The 24631-nt window shown below is 40.1% G+C and overlaps 1 protein-coding gene across 1 annotated transcript in view; it reads left to right on the top strand.

The window, feature by feature from the left end:
- Positions 1–24631, top strand: part of LOC138158147 (transmembrane protein 132D-like) — a 983977-nt gene that overhangs the window by 190316 nt on the left and 769030 nt on the right. The window contains exon 2 of the mRNA XM_069084195.1: positions 17474–18365. Within this exon, the coding sequence (XP_068940296.1) occupies positions 17474–18365 (892 nt within the window). The remainder of the gene's footprint in view (positions 1–17473; positions 18366–24631) is intronic.

Genomic DNA, 24631 nt, shown 5'->3' with positions numbered 1-24631 from the left:
ATTCTATGATTTTTGTGTAGACCGAATTCCATGGAAGGATTTCAAAAAAGAATAGTTTTCCTTATTACCATCTTGGAAGGACAATTTCAAGATTTAATTCCCTAGATATTGCTAAATATAGGAAGGTTGATGGAATATGTATGGGGAATCAATAATTTTTCTTCCACACTCGGGAAAAGGTATTTTTCAAACTCAAACAGAATTCTCCCTTGAATGCCTTTTTAATCATTTGCATGGTATTTCTTGAATATTTAGAAAGTATCAGGTGATTTTGTTTTTATGTGGGCCAGGTTGCACTTTGATGCAAATATTCCATGGTTTTCACTGCTTTTTTGTCTTCACTGAAATGGCAAATATGAACCAATATTTAGGGAGCTTTTTAAAAAAACAATAATGGAAAGTGAAAGTAAATGGATGAGTAGAATATAGTTACTGTAATTCACGTTCATGATACAAAAGAATAGAGATGAAATCATTTCTGGGAGCCTTCACCTGGCTTCCTTCTCAGATCTTAATCAATAGACTGACAATAAATTATTCTTCAGACATGAGTTTCTGATGATCAGGAGGACTGACAGATGTGGGTATAAAAGCTGTATCAGAATAAAATGAAATGGAAAAGAGGCTGGGTTGTGGCTCACTTGGACCTTTCTTCACTGTAATCATGAGGTTGGAAGGGAGGGAGAGGTAGTAGGTATAGCTCACTGAAAGTGGTAAAATGGAATTTGGAGACATAAATGCCTGTCTGTTGTCTTTCAGATAGAGAGGGAAGGGGTTGAGGAGGATAGAGAAAGGAGGGAAGAAAGGAAGGAGAGAGGGAAGGAAGGAGCAAAGGAAGGAAGAACAGGGTAAAGAAGGGGGAGAAAAGGAAGGAAGGAATGAGGAAAGTTTGGAAAGGAGAAAAGGAAGGAGGGAGACAGGAAGGCAGGAAGGAACAAAGTATGGAAGGAAAGAAGGAAGGAAGGAAGGAGGGTCATATTACCCCCTCATTGCTGATTGTCCTCTGGAGTCCTTTCCAGTTTAGAAATCAAATCCTCAATTAAGGCAAGAGGCATCTGATTTAGAATAGTGCTTATGTTAAAGTATGTGTTTCATTGATCACTAGATATCCCTTTTAAGAGGGGAGATGAGGTCATCTTTCTAGTAGCATCATTTTTCTGTTTATTCAAGGGTTGTGTTTATAAATTGCATTCAAATATCACTTTGGAATATTAGTGTGAAACTACTCTCAGCAGAGAGGAGGACTTCTCTTAAAGTCTTTTGGGAATTTCACCCCCACTGCTTCTAGTTTTCTTCTTTGGGAACATTCAGAACAGGATTAATTTAATCCCTCTAAGATAAAATACCGTTCTCAGTTTACTTCTTAAGGTTCTCCACAATCTGACTCCAATGGACAGCACAAATGTCACTTTCTTTGCATTTCCTTTTCCCTCTCTTCTGTTGGAATTTGATGAGTCCTGCCTTCAGACAGAATGCAGAGATTGTGATTTATTCCCTCTATGACTTTGCTCATGGGGTGTCTTATTTTTGGATGTCCTCCTTCAGTCCCCAACCTCATCTCTACTTCATAAAATCCTACACATGCTTTTAAAGCCTATCTTGAGTATCTTCTCCTTAAAGAATATCCTTCTTGGATGTCCTTCCAGTCAAAAATAGAATTTCCTTCCTCTGAGTCCACATACCATGTGGATATAGTTGTGTCTTTCCTTCCTACATAGAATTAGGGGGTTGAACTAGGATCAGGGGTGGAGAAACTGAAGCCTCGAGGCCACACATAGCTCCCCACCCCTGAACTAGGGGATTTGAAGGTCTCTGTCATCTTCAACATTCAATGTCCTAAGATCTTTTCCAGTATCAACATTTTATTCCTTCCTTCCTTCATTTAACAAATATTTATTTATTTTTTTTAAAAGCAATTGGGGTTAAGTTCAAGGTAACACGGCCAGTTATTTTTGGGTGTGGTGCTAAGTATCTGAGCCTGGATTTGATCCCCAGGTCATCCTGACACTGGGGTCAGTGCTCTTACTTGCTGAGCCACCTGGCTGCCCCATTAACAAGCATTTCTTAAGCATGTAACTGATATATGTACAAAGTATTGTGCTAGGTGCTTGGGTACAAGGACAAAAACAAAACAAACCAAAAAAAACCCAGGCTTATTAGTAAGAAATTCTATTTTCAATGTTCTGAGGTTTATCCCAGCTTGTATGTTCCATGTTCTAAAGTCTGCTCTTCCCAGTGACAGTCTGCATTCTAAGGTCTTTCCCTACTCTGACGCTGTTATGACTCCTGTGTTTTAAGGTCTCTTCCACATATGAATAAATTGGGGGATCACTATGGCTCTCTATGACAAGTGCTAAGTAGTGTTAAGAGAGATTTTAAAAACCAAAGAAAGGAGGAGGAGAATAAGCATTTATTTGACATCTACTGTGAGCCAAGCACTATACTAGTGCTTAACACTTGTAAAGGATGTCATTTGATCCTCACAACTCTGGGGAGTGGGTGCTATTACTATCCCCATTTTATAAGAAAAGAAAGGAAACTAAAATAAAGAGAGGTTAAGTGACTTGTTCAGGGTCACCAAGCCAGTAAATTTCTGAGGCCAATTTTGAATTTAGGTCTTCTTGTCTTTATGTCCAGAGCTTTATATACTGCACCCCTTAGCTGCGTTAATGGTATGAAAGTGGTTCATCAAGGACTACCCTGGCAGAGAATGATCTCTGTTAGGACTTACCCAGCAATATAGGCATTGACTCTTTATCTGTCTTCTAAAAACGGAGAGCTACCACCTGAGAGACATGTCATCATGTTGACTAGTAGAGGATCATTAAGTTTTGACCATAGGGAATCTCAGAAAGCACCTACCAAGTTGTAGGGGAGCTGTCCTCTGTGGCAGTGCTGAACTTGGAGTCACCAGACCTGAATCTGAATCCAGATTTTGCTGCTTATTTCCAGTGTGACTTTTTTGAGTAAATAATTTAAACTCCCTGGACGTCAAATTCCTTATTAGTAAGACTAGATGGTCAGACTTGGTGATCTTCTTTCACTTCTAGATATAACTTATTTATACAAAAGCATCCATACTTATGATATCATGTATCCTTGAAATATTGAAGGGTGTGCTATGATTTACAAGAATGTAGATTTTTTAACCTCAAGGGACTTCAGAGACCATAAGATGAAAGGATCACAGATTTAGGGCTGGAAGGGGCCTCACTGGGTATAATCTTCTAGAGACAGTGCTTCAATCTGCATGGTGCAGTATCCTGATACCATTAATATATGTCATCTTGTGCAAGGCCAGGAATGATGGACTAATTTGTGGTGTGTGTGTGTGTATGTGTATGTCTTCAGATGTGCCTGTGTGTGCTCACATGCTTGTGCAAGGAGAGGGTTCCCAAGTCTGCATATGGCTCACAGCGGTGGGATCCAGATGGTGCCCCAGACACAAAGGTGTCACATTGTTCCCTTCTTTCCCTGCCTTGGTTCTCTTGAATAGAATTCTCCAGACAGTGTAAAACTCTTTGTGTCAGGGCCCCTGCCTGTTTGTAAAGCTGCGTTGGGGCTTCCAGCGTGAGGCATTTCCAATGCGGCACACAATTGCAACTCTGCTGGGGTACAGCTCAGGCAGGGCAGTCTGTGGATGTCTGACAACCTGAAAACAGGACACCTGGTGCATATGCTTTTGTGTCATTGTTTACACGCCTCTTTCCCTGACTCCTCTTCCCCCTTGCTTCCAGTAATTTCCTAGTGGAGCTGCCCTCCAATTTCCTGTATCATTTCTTGGATCTTTCACAGTGGTTTTGCCCTTAAAAGCAGGCAGGGGGAAAAAGTGTTTTGTATTTTTTTGGAAACCAATTTAATCCTTGAACTAATTAAATTTTAATGTAAACATTTTTTTAAATCATAAAGTGCAGTGCTGCTCATTTTAATATGGAATTACTTAATGCAGCAACTTTGCTGCAGACTGAGAATAGAGGCAAATAGGAACTGAATGCTCTAGGGCATTCCCACTTTCTAGCCAAAGATTATTCACCTTCAGGGTTGGATTGTATCTTTAACACAATCTCATTGGGCCTCCAAGGGGTGACCAATGTGCCCAAATGGAAAGAGGACTTAGCTTGAATTTAAGACTGCTAGATATGACAGTAGATAGAATACTAGAACTATAATCAGGATTACCTAAGTTCAAATTTGACCTCAGACATTTACAACAGTGTGACCCTGGGCAAGTCACTTAAACTATCTGGGCTTCAGTTTCCTCATCTGTAAAATGGAGGTAATAATAATAGCACCATCCTCCGAAAGTTGTTTTGAGGATGAAATAAGATAAATACTTTGCAAACCTAAAAGTTCTGTGTAACAAAAACAATAACAATAACTGCTACTACTATGACTACTACTACTGCTACTACTACTACCACCAACACCATATCTACTACCTCCACTGTCACCATCACCTCTTCCTCCCCTTCCTCCTCCTCCTCCTTCCTGTTCTCCTTCTCCTTTTCTCCTCCTCTTTCTTCTTTCCTCCTTCTCTTTCTTGTCTGCTTCTTCCTCCTCCTCCTTTACCTCTTTTACTACTACTACTACTACTACTACTGCTGCTGGTGCTGCTGCTATTCAGGAGAGACCTGAGTCTGAACCCTGCAGCTGACAATTCCTACCTGTGCAATGATGGATAGGTTACTTGGCCTCTCTGAGCCCTAGTTTACACACGTGACAAATAGGAATAATCCTACTTGTGTTGCCCACCTAATCATTTGTTAGTAGTAAATGTGTTAATATATTTCAACTATTTCACTAACCTTAAATCTATTGAAACTCACTTCAATTCTACTTCTCTACAATTGAGTTTCTTCATTTGTTAAATAAGGGAGTTGCACTTAGATGATCTATTAAGTCCCTTTTGCTCTAAATCCTTGTCTCAGTGACTTACTTGGAACAATACACCTAGTTAGTTTCAGAGGCAGAATTTGAAGCCACATATCCCTGACTGCAAGTCTAGCACTCTGTCCCCTAGTTGCAAATGGTTAATTCCTTCAATGATCTTTTATGAAGATCTATTGAACAATGAGAATGCATATGTTAGTAGATAGCATTTCTAGATGGAAAAGACCTTACAGATCATTGACCATAAAGGATGTTGCATTTGGTGGCTTGTAAAGTCTCTTCAGCTCTGTCAGTGATCTTACAATCCTAGAGAAATGAATGGTCATCTAAAGTCACATTACTTATATGAGGCAGAGCTGGGTCCACAACCCCGATCTCATTATAATCCTAGGCTCTTTCCCTTCTGCTCTGCTGGCATATATCCAGATAACCCGGCTCCCAATTATAGTCCTGCTCTCTCCCTACTCTTAGATTGCTATACATCTAGACTATCCTCCAGTTCCCTTGGTGACCAGTGGGATACGATTTTGAAAAGATTGGCCAGAGATGAGGGTTTACTATGTGATCAGGAAATGGCTTATTTTCCTCTATGTGAAACTAATCTGCTTAAGCTGGAACTCATAGCCCTTAACTTCATTAGCACCAGCTCTAATCAGTCAAATGGACCCATGCCAATGTAGAATTAGTCAACAGAAGCTAAAGGAAACAAATGGGATGATGATGAGATGGGAGCTCTGAAAGATGTTACAAAGGCTCTAAGAGGGACCCCTGGGGACTGGAGAGGTTCAGTGAGACTGAAGAAAGGCAAATACTATCTCAATTTTGAAAACAACGAGTGAGGATTTTCTGTGATGTATAGCTCAGTGAGTTTGACTTTGATTCTGTGGGGTGGGGTGAGAAATCTTTGAAAATATTTTTTAAGGAGATAGTTATTGACTATCTAAAAGAAGAAGCAATGATCATAGAGAACCATTGTGACTTTATCAGTCAATCAATAAGCATTATTAAAATGCTTATTATTAAGTGCTTATGAGCAAAGGACTGTGCTAAGCATTGGGGATATGAAAAAAGGCAAAGCAGGAACATATCAAAAAAGGATTTTATGACTAATCTTATTTCCTGTTTTGATGGTGGTGTTAGACTGGGAGATGAGGGGAATGCTATAGCTATAATTAATCTAGACTTTAGCAAACCATTCTATCCTTGTGGTTGAAATAGGGAGAAGAGCCCTAGATGATGATGATGATGATGATGATGATGATGAAAAGCTAATATTTATATAGTGTCAAAGGTTTTCAAAATGCTTTACATATATTAATTCATTTGATTGTCACCATAACCCTATGAAGCAGGTGTGATAATTTTACCCATTTTACAGAAGAGAAAACTGAGGTGCAGAGATGTTAAGTGACTGAAAGGTGAGAGAGCTAGGTCTTTCTGATTCCAAGTCTAGCACCCTATCCGCTGTACCACTTAGCTGCATACTGCAGAAATGGTGCAATGGCCAGATCCATATAAGGACATCACTAGTGGAGTGTCTTGAGGATCTGTACTTAAACTTGTATTATTTGACATTTTTTATTCATGATTTGGATTAAGTTAGAAATGGCATGTTTTATCAAAATGTTAGATAATGTAGAGGTGGGAGAGATAACTGACATATTGGATGACAGAATCTAAAAAAAGATCTCAAAGGCTAGAATGTTGGATTGAATCTAATAAAACATGACATAATAGAAGTAATTATAAAAGTTTTGTGGTTGAGATAAAAAAAACAGCCTCTTAAGTAAAAGCTTGGATGTATGAATTATGTATATTGCAGTGTGTCTGAAAAAAAAAGATCTGGGGATTTTACTTAATTGAAAGTTAAGTGTGAATATACCTGATACTATGGTAGCAAAAATGCCATCTGTTAAGAGAAGCATAGTACCTAAGACTAGAGGGGTCATTGACTTCTGACCTGGTCAGACTACACTTGAATTGTAATGAAGATAATCAGGGAAATCTCTGATTTTCTGGACTAGAACACCTTCTATGGCACTGGACACATATTCTGGCTCTTTGCCAAGGGGCACATACCATGCTTGTATGGCACAGGGAACTCCTGATTGGTCCTTAGTGTTTATGGATGCACCTGAAGAGATAGAAAGTGGAATCAGGAAGATCTGAGTTCAAATCCAGCCCCAGACACTTTCTAGCTGTGTGACTGTGATAGTAATGGAATATAAAGATTCCCCTGTATTGGCTTGGTTTTCAAATTGATTGTGTTAAAACCCAGAGCTTGTTAATCCCACCTGTGGGATGAACTTGTTGACTTGAAAAGAGAGACACGAACTGGGAGGAGCTGGTGACGTAGATTTGGAGAGACAAGAGAGAGGCAGAAGAACTTTTTGGAAGCAGCACCTCGTGGAGGCAGAGAGAGAGACTGAGAGAATTGCTGGGGGACTTTTGAGACCTGCTCACTGAGCTGCCAAGGACTGAGGAGACATGGCTGTTTTGCTGGTACTTTGTCTGTCTGTTTTGACGTTGTTTTGCCAGATTTGTCCACTGGTGAAAGACAGTCTTTTTGTTGAAGAAGTCCTGGAACATGGCTGTTGGCTAAGAAGCCCTGAGACTGTCCTGCAGACAGAGAGTGAATACTGTCCACTGATGAAGGACAGTGCTGTTGTTGCAGGGGTCTGGAGACTGTCCTGCAGACAGAGTGAATACTGTCCACTGGTGAAGGACAGTGCTGTTGTTGCAGGGGTCTGGGAACCTTTCTGTTGGTTCAGAAGCCCTGAAGAAGGATTTTCTTGTTGTATGTTTACAGAAATCCTGGGAAAGGGTTTTGCTAATGTTTTCAGGGGTTCTAGGACTGTTCTGCAGACAGAGGATGAATTAATGAAGAGACTGGCAATGTATCTTGTGGCTTTGCTAAGCCTTGTCTCCCCTGGAACCAAGATTGCTGAGAACTTGCCTCCATTTGGGTATTAAGTGCTGTGCTTAAACTTGATGTAACTCTGGGGTAGATTCAATTGTGATCCAGGGGTGGGGAACTTTTGAGCTTTTTGTGCTCTGTGATTGAACAAATGAAGGTATTTTACTTATGTTTGGAAACTAATCTCCATTTGAGAAGAGGGGCTTTGTGGTGGACTAAATGAAGGTACAGCCTAGGGGTAGAGTAGTATTTAGAACAGGGACTTTGTAATTGATTGAATGAATGGAAGGTCCTGGGGTGGGGTAGTACTTGGAGATTATTTAATCACCCTTAGTAAATGCTGTATTTTGAATGATGTCATATTTTGATCTTCTCTCTTCTTGGTTGGTCACTGAATAAAATGGAGAGCACCTATGCTGGTATTTTGAACCTTGGGAAGGAAGTTGCCTTTCCTTGGCATTACATTACATTACAGTGACCCTGAGTAAACCGCTTGACTCTGTGTAACCTATTAAACCCTGCCTCAGTTTCCCCATCTGTAAAATGAGCTGGAGAAGGAAATGAGAAACCACTCCAGTATCTTTGCCAAGAAAATCCCAAATGAAGTTATAAAAAATCAGACACAACTAAAAAGACTGAACAGCAACAACAGAAATTTCTATTTGAATTTGATGACACTGGTCTAAAGGATTAGTTCCCTGTGTCATCCTGGGAAGGGTTATATTCCTTAGAAAAAGGACTAGTATATGTCCATGGGGGTGGAGTCCCCATTAAGAAAACCAGAGGTTTTTCTGATAGCTTATGCTAGAGAACTAGAGTATTAAATTCCAGGAGCTACATTTTAGGAAATACATTGATAAACTGGGGAAATTCTGGGGGGGAGGGAGGGCAGCCAGGATGCTTAATCTTCAAGGTTTAGTTGATCGAATAGTGGGTGTTTAGGCTGATAAGAGAATACTTAGTTTGGAGATGATAGCTCATTTCAAGGACTTAAAGAATTGCTATTCAGAAGAGTTTAGACTTGGAGTACTTGGCCCCAGAGGTGGAAAATGAAAACCAGTGACCTAAATATCAGCTAGTCTAGTAGTTCTGAGTAACTGCTTGCTACCTATGTGACATTGGGAAAATGATTCTTCTTCTTTGGTCATCATTTTCCTCATCTGTAAATTGGGGGCAAGGGGTATAGATGGAATTGAACTACATGATCTCCAAGGTTCCTTCCATCCATAGATTCTGTGATCCTTGGATAGAAAAAAAAATGATAGTTGAATTATCTTCTCTTAGTTTCCTTGCTTTGCACAACATATGAACAAGTCATCCTTGTAATATCCTGTGTATTCTCTAGATGCATTTCCTATAATAAAATTGACCTGAAGATAAGGCCTTTGTCTCGGTGAATCTACACCAAGGAATGACCTTTCTACCACAGGCTATGTTAAGTTGTCACATCCTGGTGGGAAAGTCATGATAAAATATCAGTGTGAAATGAAATACTCCTTGAACTGTTCATGGTTGTGAAAATCTGCTGGGAGAGGAGGAGACAAACTCTGTGTTGAAGCTTAAATCACTCCATTTTCTAACTAGAGATTTTTCTGCTCCAGATGCTTCATTTGATAGCTAAGGAAGATAAAGTGGGGGCAGTGGCAAGGGCAAGATAGGGAATGATTAGTTACAGAACCAAGAGTAGAACCATACTATGGTACCATGGGAAAAGAGTTGGATTCCTAGTCAGAAGACCTGCGTTCAAATCCTGACTCTTACCATCTTTGTGACCTTAGGGTAGTTTTTAATTTTTCTGGGACCTACTTTATTCATCTAGATGGCCTCCAAAGTACTAGTTTTGCTTTGAATCTATGATCCTTTAATCCTCCTTTCTTTTTTTAAAGTTAGTCAACATTTATTAAACAGTTTCTCTGTGCTAAGCATAGAGAACAAAGGAAGGTTCTGGAGTTTAATGGGAGAAGCAACATGCAAACAACCATGTCCAAAGAAGATATAAACAGGATAAATTAGAGATAATCTCAGAGAGTGGGTGCTAGTATTAAGGGGAATGGGGAAAGACATTGTAGGTGGTGGTATTTTAGTTGAGAAGTAAAGAAAACCTGGAAGGCCAGGATGGAGAAGAGTAGGGAGAGAATCCCAACCATGACAGATAGCCCGTGAAAATGGCCAGCATAGGAAGATGGAGTTTGTTCCTACTTTCAAAACTCCATTAGAGAGATTTGGTGTCATTTGAGGTACTCTAGTATATAAGGCAGATTCTTAATTCCCTACAAGGAGAGCCACCTAGCTTACAACCTAGCAGGGGAATTAAGATATGTACACAAATAATTCCTGTTTAGTTTGTGGTCATATAGGATAAGGGCCCTAAAGAAACTTCAGAGTGCTACAAGAATTCAGAGATCAGAAAGATCACTTCTGAATAGGATGATCAGGCAAGTTTTGATGCGGAGGTTGCCTTTGAAGTGAACCTCAAACAATAGAAAGAGTTTTGATAGGAAGTGTTAGGAAGGGTAGCCTTCTGGGTTGATTGTACCACATTAACAGTCATCTTTCAGTCATGTCCAACTATGTGACTCCATCTGGGGATTTCTTGGTGAAGATACTAGACTGGTTTGCCATTTCCTTCTCCAGCTCATTTTACAGATGAAGAAACTGAGGCAAACAGGGACAAGTGACTTGCCCAAGGTCACATAGCTAATAAGTATTGGAGGCTAGATATGGACTCAGGAAGATGAGTCTTCATGGCTACAGCCCTGGCACTCCATTCACTGAGCCACCTAGCTTCCCACACTAGATTAACAGAGGCAGAGGTGATGCATTATATATTTGGAGGATGGTGAGTAGACAGGGAGAGGGTTTATATTCACAAGAATAATGAGAAAGCAAACTGGAAAAAGCATATTGGGACTAGTACTGGAAAGCATTGAATAGTGAGCGATCTAAGAAGTTTGGACTTAAGTATAGGTTTTGCAGAGCTTTGTAGGTCTAGAGGAGGGGAAGTAATGAGGTCAGACTTTTATAACAGGAATCCTCATACTTACTAGCTTTGAGATTTGGGGCAAGTTCTCTAACCTCTGGGGACTTCAGTTTCCTCATCTGAAAAATGAGAGGGGTTAGATTCAGTTACTTTGATGCAGCCCTAAATCTGAGCTTCTGTGAAGAATGATGAAGACCTGAAGCAACCTGGTGTGCATGGAAATCATAGAATCATAAATCCAGGACTGCAAGTGACCTGAAAGGCAATCTAGTCCAATGCCCTCATTTTGTGGATGTGAAATCTGCACCCCAGGGATGCTGAGTGGTCTGCCAAGCTCATATAGGCAGTGAGCATTAGAGAGGGGATCTGAACACTTGATATCACCACTTCTTGAGAATGCATACCTTAATTGTGGCACAAATGATACATCCTGGGGCAGCAACAAGAGGTAATATTTGAACTTAGGGCATCTAGACTCCAGATTTCAGCATACAATCCATTATGCAACATGGTCTCATGTTTGTTATGTTCATTATAAAAATATTTTTAAAGAAAGTAGAATAGGGATGGCTAGGTGCCACAGTGGATAAAACACTGACCTTGAAGTCAAGACGACTTGATTTCAAATCTACTTACTAGCTGTGTGACCCTGGGCAAGTCACTTAACCACTATTACCTAAAAAAAATAAAAAGATTCAAAATGGGTAGAAGGTAGGGATTATCTGTGCATCAAGTCCTGTGGGAGGCTTGGAAGAACCACCAAATCCCCAGGCTCAAGATGATAACATTAGCTTTGCAAAGGAAGGTGAGTGTCTTCCTTGAGGTAGTTAGGTAGTTCAATGTACAGACCACTGGACTTGGAGTCAGGAAGACCTCAGTTTGGATTTAATCTAAGATACTAACTTTGCCTCCCTGGGCAAATTATTTACCTCTCCTAGCCTCAGTTTCCTTTTCTGCAAAATGTGGATAATAATAACACCTACCTCATAACATTGCTGTTGAGGATCAAACAAGATAAATACATAAAGTGCTTTGGAAACCTTAAAGTATTATATTAATGCTGTTATAATTGCTGTTGTTATCACTGGTCTAAAGAAGGAGGGAGGGAAAGGACTGTGAGAGGCAGTACTGGATCTGAAGCCAGAGGACTGGGTTTGTGACCTTAGGCAGGTTACTTCTTCCTGTCTCACTTTAGGAAGGGGTTGGATAATGTGGCCTCTGACATTCTCTCTACTTCTAAATCTTTGACGCCATGATCCCAAGATAAAATTGTCCCTTATACATTAGCAGAAATAATTTTTTTGTGACAAAATTACTCTGCTCCAGTTTTTCTCAGTCTATTAAAATGAGCTCTAATCTCTCTGAAGCTGATGACAAGCCAACAGATATCCCAGCACCATTTTCTTTAAAACCCAAGGTGCCTTCCCCTCTTGATGGATTAGGAACCGAGATTCCCCCATATATTACTTTGACACTTTGCTCTGTCCTGTGTCACCCTGGTGTTCTAAGGTACTAATAATCCATTCTTTTATGGGTCTCAGGGATAGCAAGCTTACTTTTGGTCTTTTATATTAACTCCTGGAACATAATTGGCACTTTTGGATTTTTGTAATAAGTAACATTCACTGTAGGTCAAGCCCCGGGATTCTTCTGGATGCTAAACATTGAGGTCAGATGCCCAGAGAAAGGACTAATAGGCCATTTGTGGAATAAAGCTACAAAAATTAGTTCCTTTTGAGTGATGCCCGCCGTGACCTCCTGTTGCTTGTCTCTGTAAGTGGAGGGAGCGAAGGTTGCTGCCCCGAAATATGTAATTTATCGCACAATTAAGGTTTGTGCCCTTGAGAAACAGGGGTCAGGTATTCAGACAGAAAAGGTCCTCAGGCTTTGGTGCCGGCGATTAATGTTTAACTGAGTGTGTCTTGGTTGCTTACTTTTGCAAAGGAATGAAAAGCCGTCTTGACAGTTAGCCCGAAGTATTGTTGGGCACTACAGCTAAAGTGTGATCTATAGCATTGAGGTGAGTCAAGAATGATTGATATAGCTCTTCCAGGAAACCAGCTACTTTGAGGATCATCTGTTCACCTCCTTACTTTCCATCTTTGCACAGGCTTCCCCTCATGCACAGAATGTTCTCCCACTTCACCTCCATCTCCTGGAACTCCAAGCTCCCCTGAAGACTCAGCTCAGTCATCATCTCCAATAAGGAGCCTTTCCCAACTCTCCCCCTTGCCCCAGAAATCACTGTATTAGTGTTTATTTATTTGAAATTTATTTTGTATGAATTTTATGATGTATTACTTATTATGATATATATTTCTTTTGTATTGTTTTAAATTTACTTATATGTACATGTGTGGCTTGCACCCCTACTCCAGCAGCATGTAGATGCCTTGAAGGGAGAGACAATTTTGGTTTTTCTTCCTTCCCTCAGTTTCTATCATAGAATCTCAATCAATCATCATTTATTAAATACTTATCATATGCACTCTGCTAAAATCTAGAAATAAAAAAGAAGTTAAAACCACAAAAGAGCCCCTGCCCTCAGTGAGCTTATCTTCTAGTTGGAGAGACAATGTGTAAATAAATGAGTATGTATAAGATGCATAAAGAGTAGAAGTTAGGCAACCTCCATGGAGAAGTCTCATATTGGGTGAATGGGAAGTTCTGCACAATGGAGCATATTAACTGAATCTTGAAAGAAGTCAGGGATTTCAAGAGGAGATGAGAGGGAGAACCTTTCTGGTATGGGAAACAGCCAGGACAAAGGCTCGGAGAGGGCAAATGAAGGGTCATATGTGAAATACAGGAAATAGTTCAAAACAGCTGTGATATTGATCACTTGGTGGAGAGTAAAGTATGAGAAAAACTAGAAAGGTAGGAAGGAGACAGGTTGTGAAGGAACCATTGGTGCTTACTGGGCAGGAGGATAGCATGGCTAGACCTGGGCTTTAGGAAAATAACTTTGGCAGCTGAGTGGAGAATGCATTAATGCATTGAGGCAGGGGACCAATTATTAAACTTATAATATTTCAGATGAGATGTATGAGAGCACGTCATAGTGTAGTGGCTAGAAATGTCAAGATTTGGAAACAGAATGGATCTATGGGGTAAGAATGAGGAGTTGAGAATGACACAAAGCTTGTGAATCTATATGACTGGGAGGGCACGTGGTGCCCTTGATAATAACAGGGAAGCTTAGAGGGGAGGAGGGTTGGGGGAAAAATTGCGAATGATATTTTGGACTTGTTGAATTTGAGATACCTACATGAAATCTGTTTCAAGATGTCCAGCAGGAAGTTGAAAATGGGGGATGGGAGTTCTGAAAAGTTATGAAATTTTAATCTGGGAATCATTTGCAGAGAAGTGATAACTGAACCCAGTGGAGCTGATGAGATTACCAAGGAAAATAAGGTGAAGAGACAAAGGCCTGGGACAGAACCTTGAAGGATATCAACAATTAGGATCAGGTCAAGGATGAAAACTTATAGAGGAGAGTGTATCTGGAAAAGAGGGTGGTCAGTTAGAAGCCAAAGGCCAGATTACAATGTGTTTAGAAGTGAGTGAGATGAGAGGAAGAGGAGGCATTGAGTGGCAGTGACTTTTTGAAGGAGTTTAACTAAGAATAGGAGAATATAGGACTATTGGTAGCATGGAAGATCAGATCAAATGAGGGTTTTTGGAGCATGGAGGAGACATTGGCCTGTTTGCAGTAAGCAGAGAAGGAGTCAGTAGATAAAGACTACTTGAGGGGTGGCCAGGTAGCACAGCGAGTAAGAGCACCGGCTCCAGTGTCAGAATAACCTGGGATTGAATCCCGGGCTCAGACACTTAGCACCCACCCAGAAACACCTGGCCGTGTAACCTTGAGCAAGTTACTTAACCCCGATTGCTTTAAAAAAAAAAAAGATAAAGACTACTTGAAATGAGAGATATTAGAGATAATGATAGTGGGGGGGGGGGTGCAACCTTCTAGTGAAGACAGAAGGTCCTTGGCATATTCTATAGTTCATAGTTAAAAGGAAAACATAATACATGTTCCCCTAGAATAAACAGAATTATTATTGTTGTTGCTATTATTTCAGGCAAATCACCAAACCTAATTAAATCCTTTAAAAAAAAAAAAGTGTAACCTATCCCCAGTTGCCTCAGAAAACAAGTGTGCCTAGACCTACAGAAGACCCAGATAACACCTAGAAGGTGCATTGAAATGATTTCAATCAGCCTGGGTGACTTTATAGGGTATGACATAGATGAAAATTTTCTTCAATCACTGGCTACACTCTGAGGTCTCACTGAGTTCTGAATTTCTGTGATTCTGTCATTTATTGGTGCTGTCCTTTGGAATAACATACCAATAGATGCCAAACCTTACAATTAGTGGAGACTTAGTGGGAATGATTGGAATGTGATTTGTTGTGAATTTTTGGGAAGCAAGAGTTCCCAGAAAAAGTAGTATATTTTTCCTAATGCTGATAGTGCCTTTCCTCTAAGATAAGCTCCAATTTATCCTGGATATAGCTTGTTTGTATATAGTTGTATTTTGTTTTTACTATTAGACTATAAACTCCTCGAGTGCAGGAACCAGTTTTTGTTTGCCGTACTTTGTATTCCCAGGGCCTAGTATAGTGTCTGGCATCCAATTAGCTTAATAAAGAATATTTGACTTGGCTGGTTGGCTTGAGCATACAGTGGATATGCTGGTTCTGCATTTTTGTTTCTGTATTTTACACATGACTCCAGGAAAAGAGCAAAAATAGAGAAGAAAATTATTTTCCATTGAAAAAGTAATTTATTTAGAAAGGACCTTTGTTGTTCTTTTTTATGGAAGCTACTTCTGTTCTGTGCCTTTGAGCTGTTGGTAAAAGATTCGGGACAAATCAAATTCAGGTCAACTCATCCTGTTTATTTATGGGCCAGTCAGAACTCCTATTTGTCGAGGACTCAGGTAGAGCAAACTCCTGGGGCTAAGAAGCATTTCCCTTCAGGTCTCCCTCAGGAAAAGAGTGTCCTAGGTTTCTGTCATTTGGTCTCACTTTACAAGGCTCCTTCTGGCAGATTTCAATGATGGTTAGTTCCCCCATCACCACTGAAACCCCAGTGGATACATGCAACTGTCCTATAACCTTCCTTGATATTCTTGCACTTCTGAGTGGCAGGCCAGCTAGCATGTATCTTCCTTTCCTAACCACCCTTTCACATAATTGCCATACCTCTGGTGTTCCTTTCCCACACTGGCCTTCTATTGTGCCCTCTGAACTTATTGTTATATTATTATTAAACTACCCTTCAAATTAGATCTGTCCTCCCAAAAAATCATCTTATGTTGATTTCATATTTACTTACATGTGCACAAGTTGGTTCTTCCCAATATAAGATCCTTGTTGGCAATCATTATCTCATTTTGTCTCTGTGTCCTCAGAATCTATTGATAGTACTTGTCATGAAATATGAGCTTAATGCATTCTTTTAAAAATTTGAGTCAAATTAAACGTTTGTTGTATGGGTAAGATAAAAAGAAACATGGTGGGAAGAGGGCTTAACCTAGAGTCAGAACAGAACAGAATTTAAATGCTGGCTCTGAAATTTGCTGGTTAGGTGAGCTCAGGAAAGTATTCTCATTTGTACCATGATAATTGTTATTATTGTTACCATGAATGACAATTAATGGTGATGATGTTTGTGCTATCTAATTTCACAGGTATAGTGCCAGAAAAGAAATAGTAAAATGTACAGAATCATTATTACTATTATTAACATTATGGTTACAGGCTAGTCACCAAACATAACTGAGTCTCAGTTTCCTCATCTGTAAAATGGGGCCAATAACAATTTTCACAACAATTAGAACTATCCAAATTGGATTGGGCTGCCTTAGGAGAAAGTGGCATAATGGGTAGGGAGCCTGTCTCTGAATCAGGAAGACAAAAGCTTAAATCCTGTCTCTCTCAGTGTTGGTAATGTGACCTGGAAAGACTGGCTTAACCTCTCAATGCCCCAGGCAACTGTCAGTCAGTCAAAATAAACATTTATTAATCACCTACCTTGTGTAAGCCACTGTGCTAAACACTAAACTCATCTGTCAAAGATTGTATGCTATAGAGCAGATATCAATTTACATTGGTCAAGGGAGGTCCCTATAATCAGTGATATTATAGTTACAGTTCAAAAAAGAATAACAATATACTATTCATAGAGTTATTGAGAGATTTTAGTATAATGATGATTTTTTATTAACTTTTCTTTCTGAGCCTCAGTTTCCCCATCTACAGAATGTGGATAAAATAGTTAAGCTGTTGACCTCAAAGACTTGCTGATAGGGAAAGCACTTTGTCCAATTTAAAACAAAACAGAAATGAGCTGTTATCATGGGATTACAGCTTTGGCATTAGAAGGAACTTTAGTGGCTATGAAGTCCAACCCCCTCATTTTGTGGGTGAGGAAACTAAAACCAGAGAAGCTAAGTGATTTGTGCAGGTAGTGAGCAGCTAACAGATATCTGAGGGAATATTCAAGCCTAAGTCTTCCCAACTCCATGCCCAGAGGTCTATCCACTATTCCATAAAGCCCAACCCCAAAGAGCATTGTGCCAGGTTCAAGAGAATTAATAGCCATAAAATGAATTGCTTTATGGCTTCCTTTTGGGATTTTCAACTGACACCTAAGCTTTTATTTCCTCCCCACAGTGTCAGAGAGCCGAGGAATCTTAGAGAGCATCCAGAGATTCTCCCTGCTGCCCACCTACCTTCCCGTGAGCTACCGTATCAACAATGCTGATATCTCCTTCTTCCTCAAGGAAGCCAACCAGGACATCATGAGAAACTCAAGCTTGCAATCTAGAGTGGAATCCTTTCTGATTTACAAATCCAAGATGGCACCTTCCTTGAACGCCAGCTATGGGCCTTTTTCTGTAGAACAACTTGTGCCCCAAGACCTCCTGTTGCCTTCCAATCCATTTGGATCTACCAATAAGTTTGCTCTCAATTGGAAGCTAAAAGCCTACATCATGAGTGATAAAATCTACCTGAGTAGGCCCAGAGTTCAGATCCTGTTCTACATAGTGGGCAGGGATTGGGATGACCATAGCACCACAGAGAGGTTGCCCTGCCTCCGAGTGTTTGCCTTCAGGGAGACCAGGGAGGTGAGGGGCAGCTGCCGCCTGGCAGGGGAGCTTGGCCTGTGTGTAGCCCAGTTGGAGCTCCTGTCCAGCTGGTTCAGCCCCCCAACTGTGGTTGCAGGGAGGAAAAAGTCCATGGATCAATCAGAAGGAAGTCCTGTAGAGCTTTACTATTCCATCCAACCTGGAGATGACAAAGGAGATTGTACCAAGGAAGAGACGAGGAAAAATAATGGAATCCGACCAGGCCACAATGATATTGATGAAGTGGGTCCTCCCTTGCAGAGGATTGGGAGTGTGTTTCTCTACCAGACTCACAGTGGGAGCCCTACTTGGAGGGAACTTCACTTAGATAGCAATGTTGCCATCCACTATGTGGCCAAGACTGCCAAACAAGGAGAAATTCTGACTTTTCCTGTTTCTGTCTCTAGAAATTGCACTGAGGATCATTTCACACTGAGGTAAGTTAGAAGAGCTGAAAGTTGAGATAAACCTTTTAAATTTTGTTGTTTTCTTGGGAGACATATTATCACCATGGAAATTGAACCAGTTTTTAATATTTTGTAAAAAGAGTTTCTTTTTAATATGCTATGGAAATTTAATGGAGAAAATGTGGCACAATGGGTAGAACGCTGGGTTTTGAGCCAAAACCTTCCCTTGTTAATTCTACCTCTGACACATACTAATGGTTGGACTCTGGGAAGTTACTTAGTTTAAAATTGTCTCCATTTACCCCATAGCAGTTGGATAGGTCATCATGGATGGATAGCTACTTGATCTTAGTTGGCAGAAGGATTTCCTACCCATGAGTTGACAAATAACAGTTCATTGGGATATTCACATTTGGAATTGTTGAAATAAGATTGAAAATAGTTATTCACATAAATAAATGGGTTATTAAATTTTTTTTCTTAGATTATCCGGATTAACTACAACTTCTTTTACTTGCTTCTTTGCTTTATTTATTGCCTGGAAGATTTTAGATTTCTAGAATGAGAATATTTTGACTATTTAATTCTAAACATTTGAAGGTTCAAATGAGTACCACAATATTTGTAACTGTCATTAAAATCAGGATGGAAAAGATCTATTCCCATCCTATGCATTTTGAGTATATATGGGTTAAATTCACTTTTACAATTCTTATTTTTTCCCAAGTTATGATTTCTTAGTACCTCCCCAATAACAAGGGAAAAAGTTGGTTCCTTCTTGTGTTCCCAATCATGAATTGGTCCCAACTCATTAGGTCCATTGGATTGATGTAAAACTGGTATGACCTAACATATAAAATAGAATTTTTAAGGAAATGGATTTAGAGAGCTCTTTATAATTGTAATGTCAAAGGGAAAATGCTTGATCAGATCTGCGGAATTGTCTAAGAAGTTGTTATAGAAAACTAGTAGCGTGATGTTATCAAGGTAGTTTCATAATTCTTTCTAGGTGTTTTGAGTTGTGTAGGAACAGGCTCAAACTTTTAGCCTCTTTGTTATCCATTTTTTCTTTCCTTATCTTCTATCTTCCCTTATCAATCTATCTTCCATAGAGATGCCAAGACAATCTTATGAAAATCCCACTGACACTCCCTTATTCAAGAAGTGATATTGGCTCCCTATTGCCTTTAGAATGAATTATAAACTCTTCTGCTTAATATTTAAATATCTTCATATTTTTACCTCCAGGCTAAATTTCCAGACTTATTTCATTTTACTTCTTTTAATACACATTATGTTTATGTTCTCGTCAAATTAGCCTTCCCTGAATTTGGCATTCCATATCCTTTCACTGTGTCTCTGTACCAGGTGTGTCCCATAACTAGAAGATACTTTTTCCTCACCTCTATTTCTTAGAGTCCTTAACTTCTTTCAAGATTTCACTCAGGCTCCCCCCCCCTCCATGAAACCATCTCTATTTCTCTCAGTTATTAGTGTTTTCTCTTCTTTCAAATTATTTTGCATTATATTTATTTGTTTATATATTATCTACTCCCCCCCCCCCAAAAGAACATAAGTGCTTTGAGGGGAGGCACCATTTATTTGTTTTTTCCTTTGTATCCCTCCCACCTGACACATGTCATGTTAAATAAATGTTTCTTGATTTGTTTTGAACTAAACTTAGAAAACATCTTCCTAGACACAATAATTGATAGTATTTAGGTAGAACTAAAAAGATTTTGAAGTTACTGGATTGTTGGTGATCTATGGTATCATGGGAAAAGCATTGGAGAATGTGTGTCAGGGGAGTTGAGGTCTAGACCTTCATATCAGGGTCATAGATTCATAGCTTTAGAGTTGGAAGGGACCTTGGAGGCCACCAAATCCAATCCATGCATGAGATCAATTGATTTACCCAGGATTACCTAGCTAGCAATGGAGTGATGCATGATTTGAATTCAGATCTTCCTGTCTCTTTTAAGTATTTTTATCCCTTCCACATATGACTTTCACCATCATGGGGTTGGTATATAGAGGGTCAGCATAAGAAATTAAATAGGAATTTTTTGGAGGTTTGCAGCAACCACAGATGACAGATGAAGGCCAACAAATAACCCAGAGTCTATGATGAAACACTTAACCCAAATTTTACAATAGGGTACTGTAAATACCCCATAAAAGAAAAAAGAAAAAAATGTAGACTTCTTCTCTGGTACAAAAGGAGGGCTGAAAAATCTTATGCAGATTTTTCAGATGGGGGGGGTCCCGCTAACCACTACCCCCTGCCCCCTGCAATGTGGAAGGGATAACTGTATAGCACTCACTGTGCTCCCTACTGGGCCCTTACAAGTCTGAGAAAGAGTACTCACTTGTGCTCTCTGGGAGTCATATTCTTCATCTGATATAGGGGGTTGCACTAAAATGCTTTAGTTAGTTAATCAATCTGTCAACAAGCATTAGAAATGCAGAGAAAAAGCATAAAAAAAGATTCCTTCCCTCAAGGGGCTTACATCCAAATGGGGAGGGGGTAGACAACACATACAGATCCACGTATAAGGCACATACAGAGTAGGTGGAAGGTTCTAAACTCTGGGGAAGGAGGTGTGTCCTGCAGAATTTGGCACTTGGGCTGAGACTTACAGGAAGCTAAGAGATTCTAAGAGCTGGAGTTTGGGAAGCAGAACATTTCAGTCATAGGGAAGAGCTAGGAAGGAGACAAAAGGATGAGAGATGGAGTGTTGTGGGAGAGAGACAAAAGACAGAGCACCCTTAGAAGAGCAGAATGTAAAGAGCCTTGGAAGGATAGCTAGGGGCCATGTAGAGAAGACCTTTAAATGGCAAAGGCTTTTATCTTTGGTGCTTTAGACACCTGTCTCTGGGTACAGTGTTCTACTCACTGTGCTCTCCAGGGGGCTTTGCAAGTTGTCTAACATAGAGCTTTTCACTTGACCTCTCTGTGGGTCACATTTCTTATCTGTATTAGGAGGTTTCTCTAGATACACTTTAGTCAATCAATCAGTCAACAAGCATTTGGGTTTTTTTTTCCTTTTTTTTTTTTTTTTTTTTTTTTGCTTCTTGGAGGGAGAGGGCAGGGCAATTGGGGTTAAGGCCAAGGTCACACAGCTAATAAGTGTTAGGTGTCAGAAGCCAGATTTGGACTCAGGTTCTCCTGACTCCAGGGCTGGTGCTCTATTCACTGCACCACCTAGCCACCCCAACAAACATTTGTTAAATGCTTATGATATGGGGCAGCTAGGAAAGAAAGCTGGACCAGGAGTCAGGAAGACCTGAGTTCAATTCTAGCCTCAGACATTTATGAGCTGTGTGACCTGGGCAAGTCACTTCACCTTGTTTGCCTCAGTTTCCTCATCTGTAAAATGAGCTGGATACTCCAGTGTTTTTGCCAAGAAAACCCCAAATGGTGACCCAAAGAATTGGACATGACTCAAATGACTGAATAACAAAAAGTTGATCCTTGGCAAAATAGTTGCTATCAGGTCGGGGTATTAGATTCACACTTAAAGAAAATCACTTTGGCAGATGACTGGAGGATGAGGAGAGACATAAGGCAGGGAAATGAATTTAAAAGCTGTTGCCATAGTCCAGGCAAGAAGCTGAACTCAGGTGGCGGCTATTCGAGTGGAGAGAAGGGAATGCATGTGAGAGAATTTATAGAGAAAGAAATTGCAAGGTGAGAAAGTGAATTAGATATGGGAGGGGAGCAATTAATATTCCAGAATGACACTGAGGTTTGGAATCTGGGTAAGTTGGAAGGATTTTAGTTCCCAACATCATAATGTTGGTGTTCATCCTTTATTTCTGAGGAGGACCAATGACATAATGGGGTGATGACTTATATAAATTGGATGGATTTAAGTGAGGTAGAGTTGCACAAAATACAATAATAGAGAAAATCAGAAAAAGGGAGGATTTGGGGGAGAAAGAGAAATTCTCTTTTAGACCTGTTGAGTTTGATATGCTTAAGGGCCAATCAATTTTTTTTGGAGGGGGAGGGCAGGGCATTTGGGGTTAAGTGACTTACCCAAGGTCCCATAGCTAGTAAGTGTTAAGTGTCTGAGGCCAGATAAGAACTCAGGTCCTTCTGACTCCAGGGCTGGTGCTCTATTCACTGTGCCACGTAACCACCCTGGGCCAATCAATTTAAATGCCCTACAAGACAGTTTGTAGGTGATATGGGACTAGATATCAGGAAAGAGATGAGGGCTAATTAATTATAGAAATGGTAATTGATTTCATGGGTGTTTATGTGGTCACCAAGGGCAGAACCTTGGGAGACATCCACCTACTCTTGAGTGTAGTGTGGATGACAATATGGTAAATGAGACTATGGAATAGTCAGATGGAAAAGACACATCTTCGGGGAGTAAGTGATCAACAATGTCAAATGCTCATCAAGAAGGATAAGGATTCAGAAGAGGCAATTAGATTTGGCAGATTCTTAGTAACTTTGGAGAGAACAATTTCATTTGAGTGATAGGACTGAAACTAGACAGCACAGGGTTTAGGAAAGCCTGGTACCACAATCAGTAGAGGCCCTAATTTTAGAGAACTTTCTCAAGGAGTTAGAAAGGATATGTAACTGAGGATCTAATGAAGATTTTTCAAGTATTGAGGAGGTTTGGAAGTATTTGTAGACAGCCAGAATGCAGCCAGTGGAGAGAAAGCTACTGAAGATAAGAGAGAGTGGGAATGATGATGGGGGCAATCTTTTGGGAATGATGTTTGGGGGTGAGATCAATGGTACATAGTAAAAGGGTTTGTCTTGACAAGCAAACTATGTCATGATCAGAGGTGGGAGCAAAGGAGATAGTGGGAGATTGTGTCAGGGGGTGCAGGGTGTATGTGAGAGGAGATTGGGAGAAGAGTGAACTCTTGGTGAACAGCCTCATCTTTTTATGAATTATAAGGTAAATATTCTCAGTATAGAGAATGGAGGGGAGGCAGTGATAGGGGAGATTTAAAAGAAAAGCAGAGAGTTTGGGACAGTTTTAGTTAATGTGATAAGAAATGAATTATAAAGTAGAAGCAGGAATGTCCTGCTGCAGCGAGGGCCCAGTTGAGATTAGCTAGCAATAATTACCTATCTAAATCATGGTGGATGGAGTACTCAGTAAATTCAGGGAGACCTAGGTGCTGGATGTGTCATGAAAGGAACACTGCCTTTGGACTGAGAGATCTAGGTTCAAATCCATGCTTAGACATTTTAATGCCTCTGTGTTTAGTATGTCACTTTAATCTCTGGGCCTCAGTTTCTTTATCTGTAAATTGAAGAGGATTCACTAAATAATCTCCGAGTGAGTCTACATACTGCCGCTGATACTTCTTAACCTTGTGACAGTGGTCAAGTCATTTTGCCTCTGAGTCTCAGTTCCTCTTCTAATATCAGAGATACTTTACACTTAGGTTTTTTGTAGGGCTCACATGAGATCATGTAGTTTAAGTGCTTTACAGACCTTTTAGAGCTCTATGAGTCATTACAACTTTTTTTGTCAAAAATCATGATTGTTTCTGTGGTCGAGGAAGGTAGATGCACTGTGGGTTGCTGAACAGATGTGATTGAACCAAGCCTGTCACTGAATCTGGCAAAGCATGCCTGTGTCTTTATGCTTGAGAGAAAAGATTTGTTCTTGTGTCTTCTCCAAATGCTAGTTCATTTTCTTATCCCACAGTCTAGAGGAATATAGGCTGTTCCTTGGATTACAAATGATTACCATGTAAAAAAAATTTTTTTTGAGTCTCTCCTGATAAGATCCCAGATGCTACCATTGGCCTGGGAGCTGTCATATAAAATTTTGGAACTTTTAGAGTATCTGTGGGCAGCTAACCTATAGGGTTAGGGAGCAGCAAGATAAGTCATAGTCTCAGACAGGTAGTAGGTACTTAGTAAATGCTTTTTTGTTGTTTGGGATTACCTTTTCAAAATGCCAGTACCATCACCATCACTAATCCCAATGTAGGGTATGTATTACCCATGTGGGAGCTGGACCTAGGGACGTGATAGGAGCTAGCTTTCAGCTATCTATCTGCCTTCTCAAGTCTTTCTCTTGAATCCCTCCCACCTTTCCCAAGGATCTGGAATCATGTGGGTCTTCTCTTTAAGAAGGGAGTTGGAAGAATGTGTCTCCTTTTCAACACATTTTGTACCTACTCCACCCCTCAAGCATTGAGTGTCATTCTTTCCACCAGTGAGAAGAGTCTTATTCAAATGTACCAAGCTTTAACCCTGGGTAACAGCAATAATGATAAATACTAGTTACAACTGACATTTTTATTGC

This window comes from Petaurus breviceps, unplaced genomic scaffold (assembly GCF_028583685.1).
Source record: "Petaurus breviceps papuanus isolate PSGF00001 unplaced genomic scaffold, PetGlider_PUasm1.0 101, whole genome shotgun sequence".
Classification (NCBI taxonomy): Eukaryota; Metazoa; Chordata; class Mammalia; order Diprotodontia; family Petauridae; genus Petaurus; species Petaurus breviceps.
The sequence above is the reverse complement of the archived record's forward strand: the minus strand, read 5'-3'. Positions and strand labels throughout refer to the sequence as shown.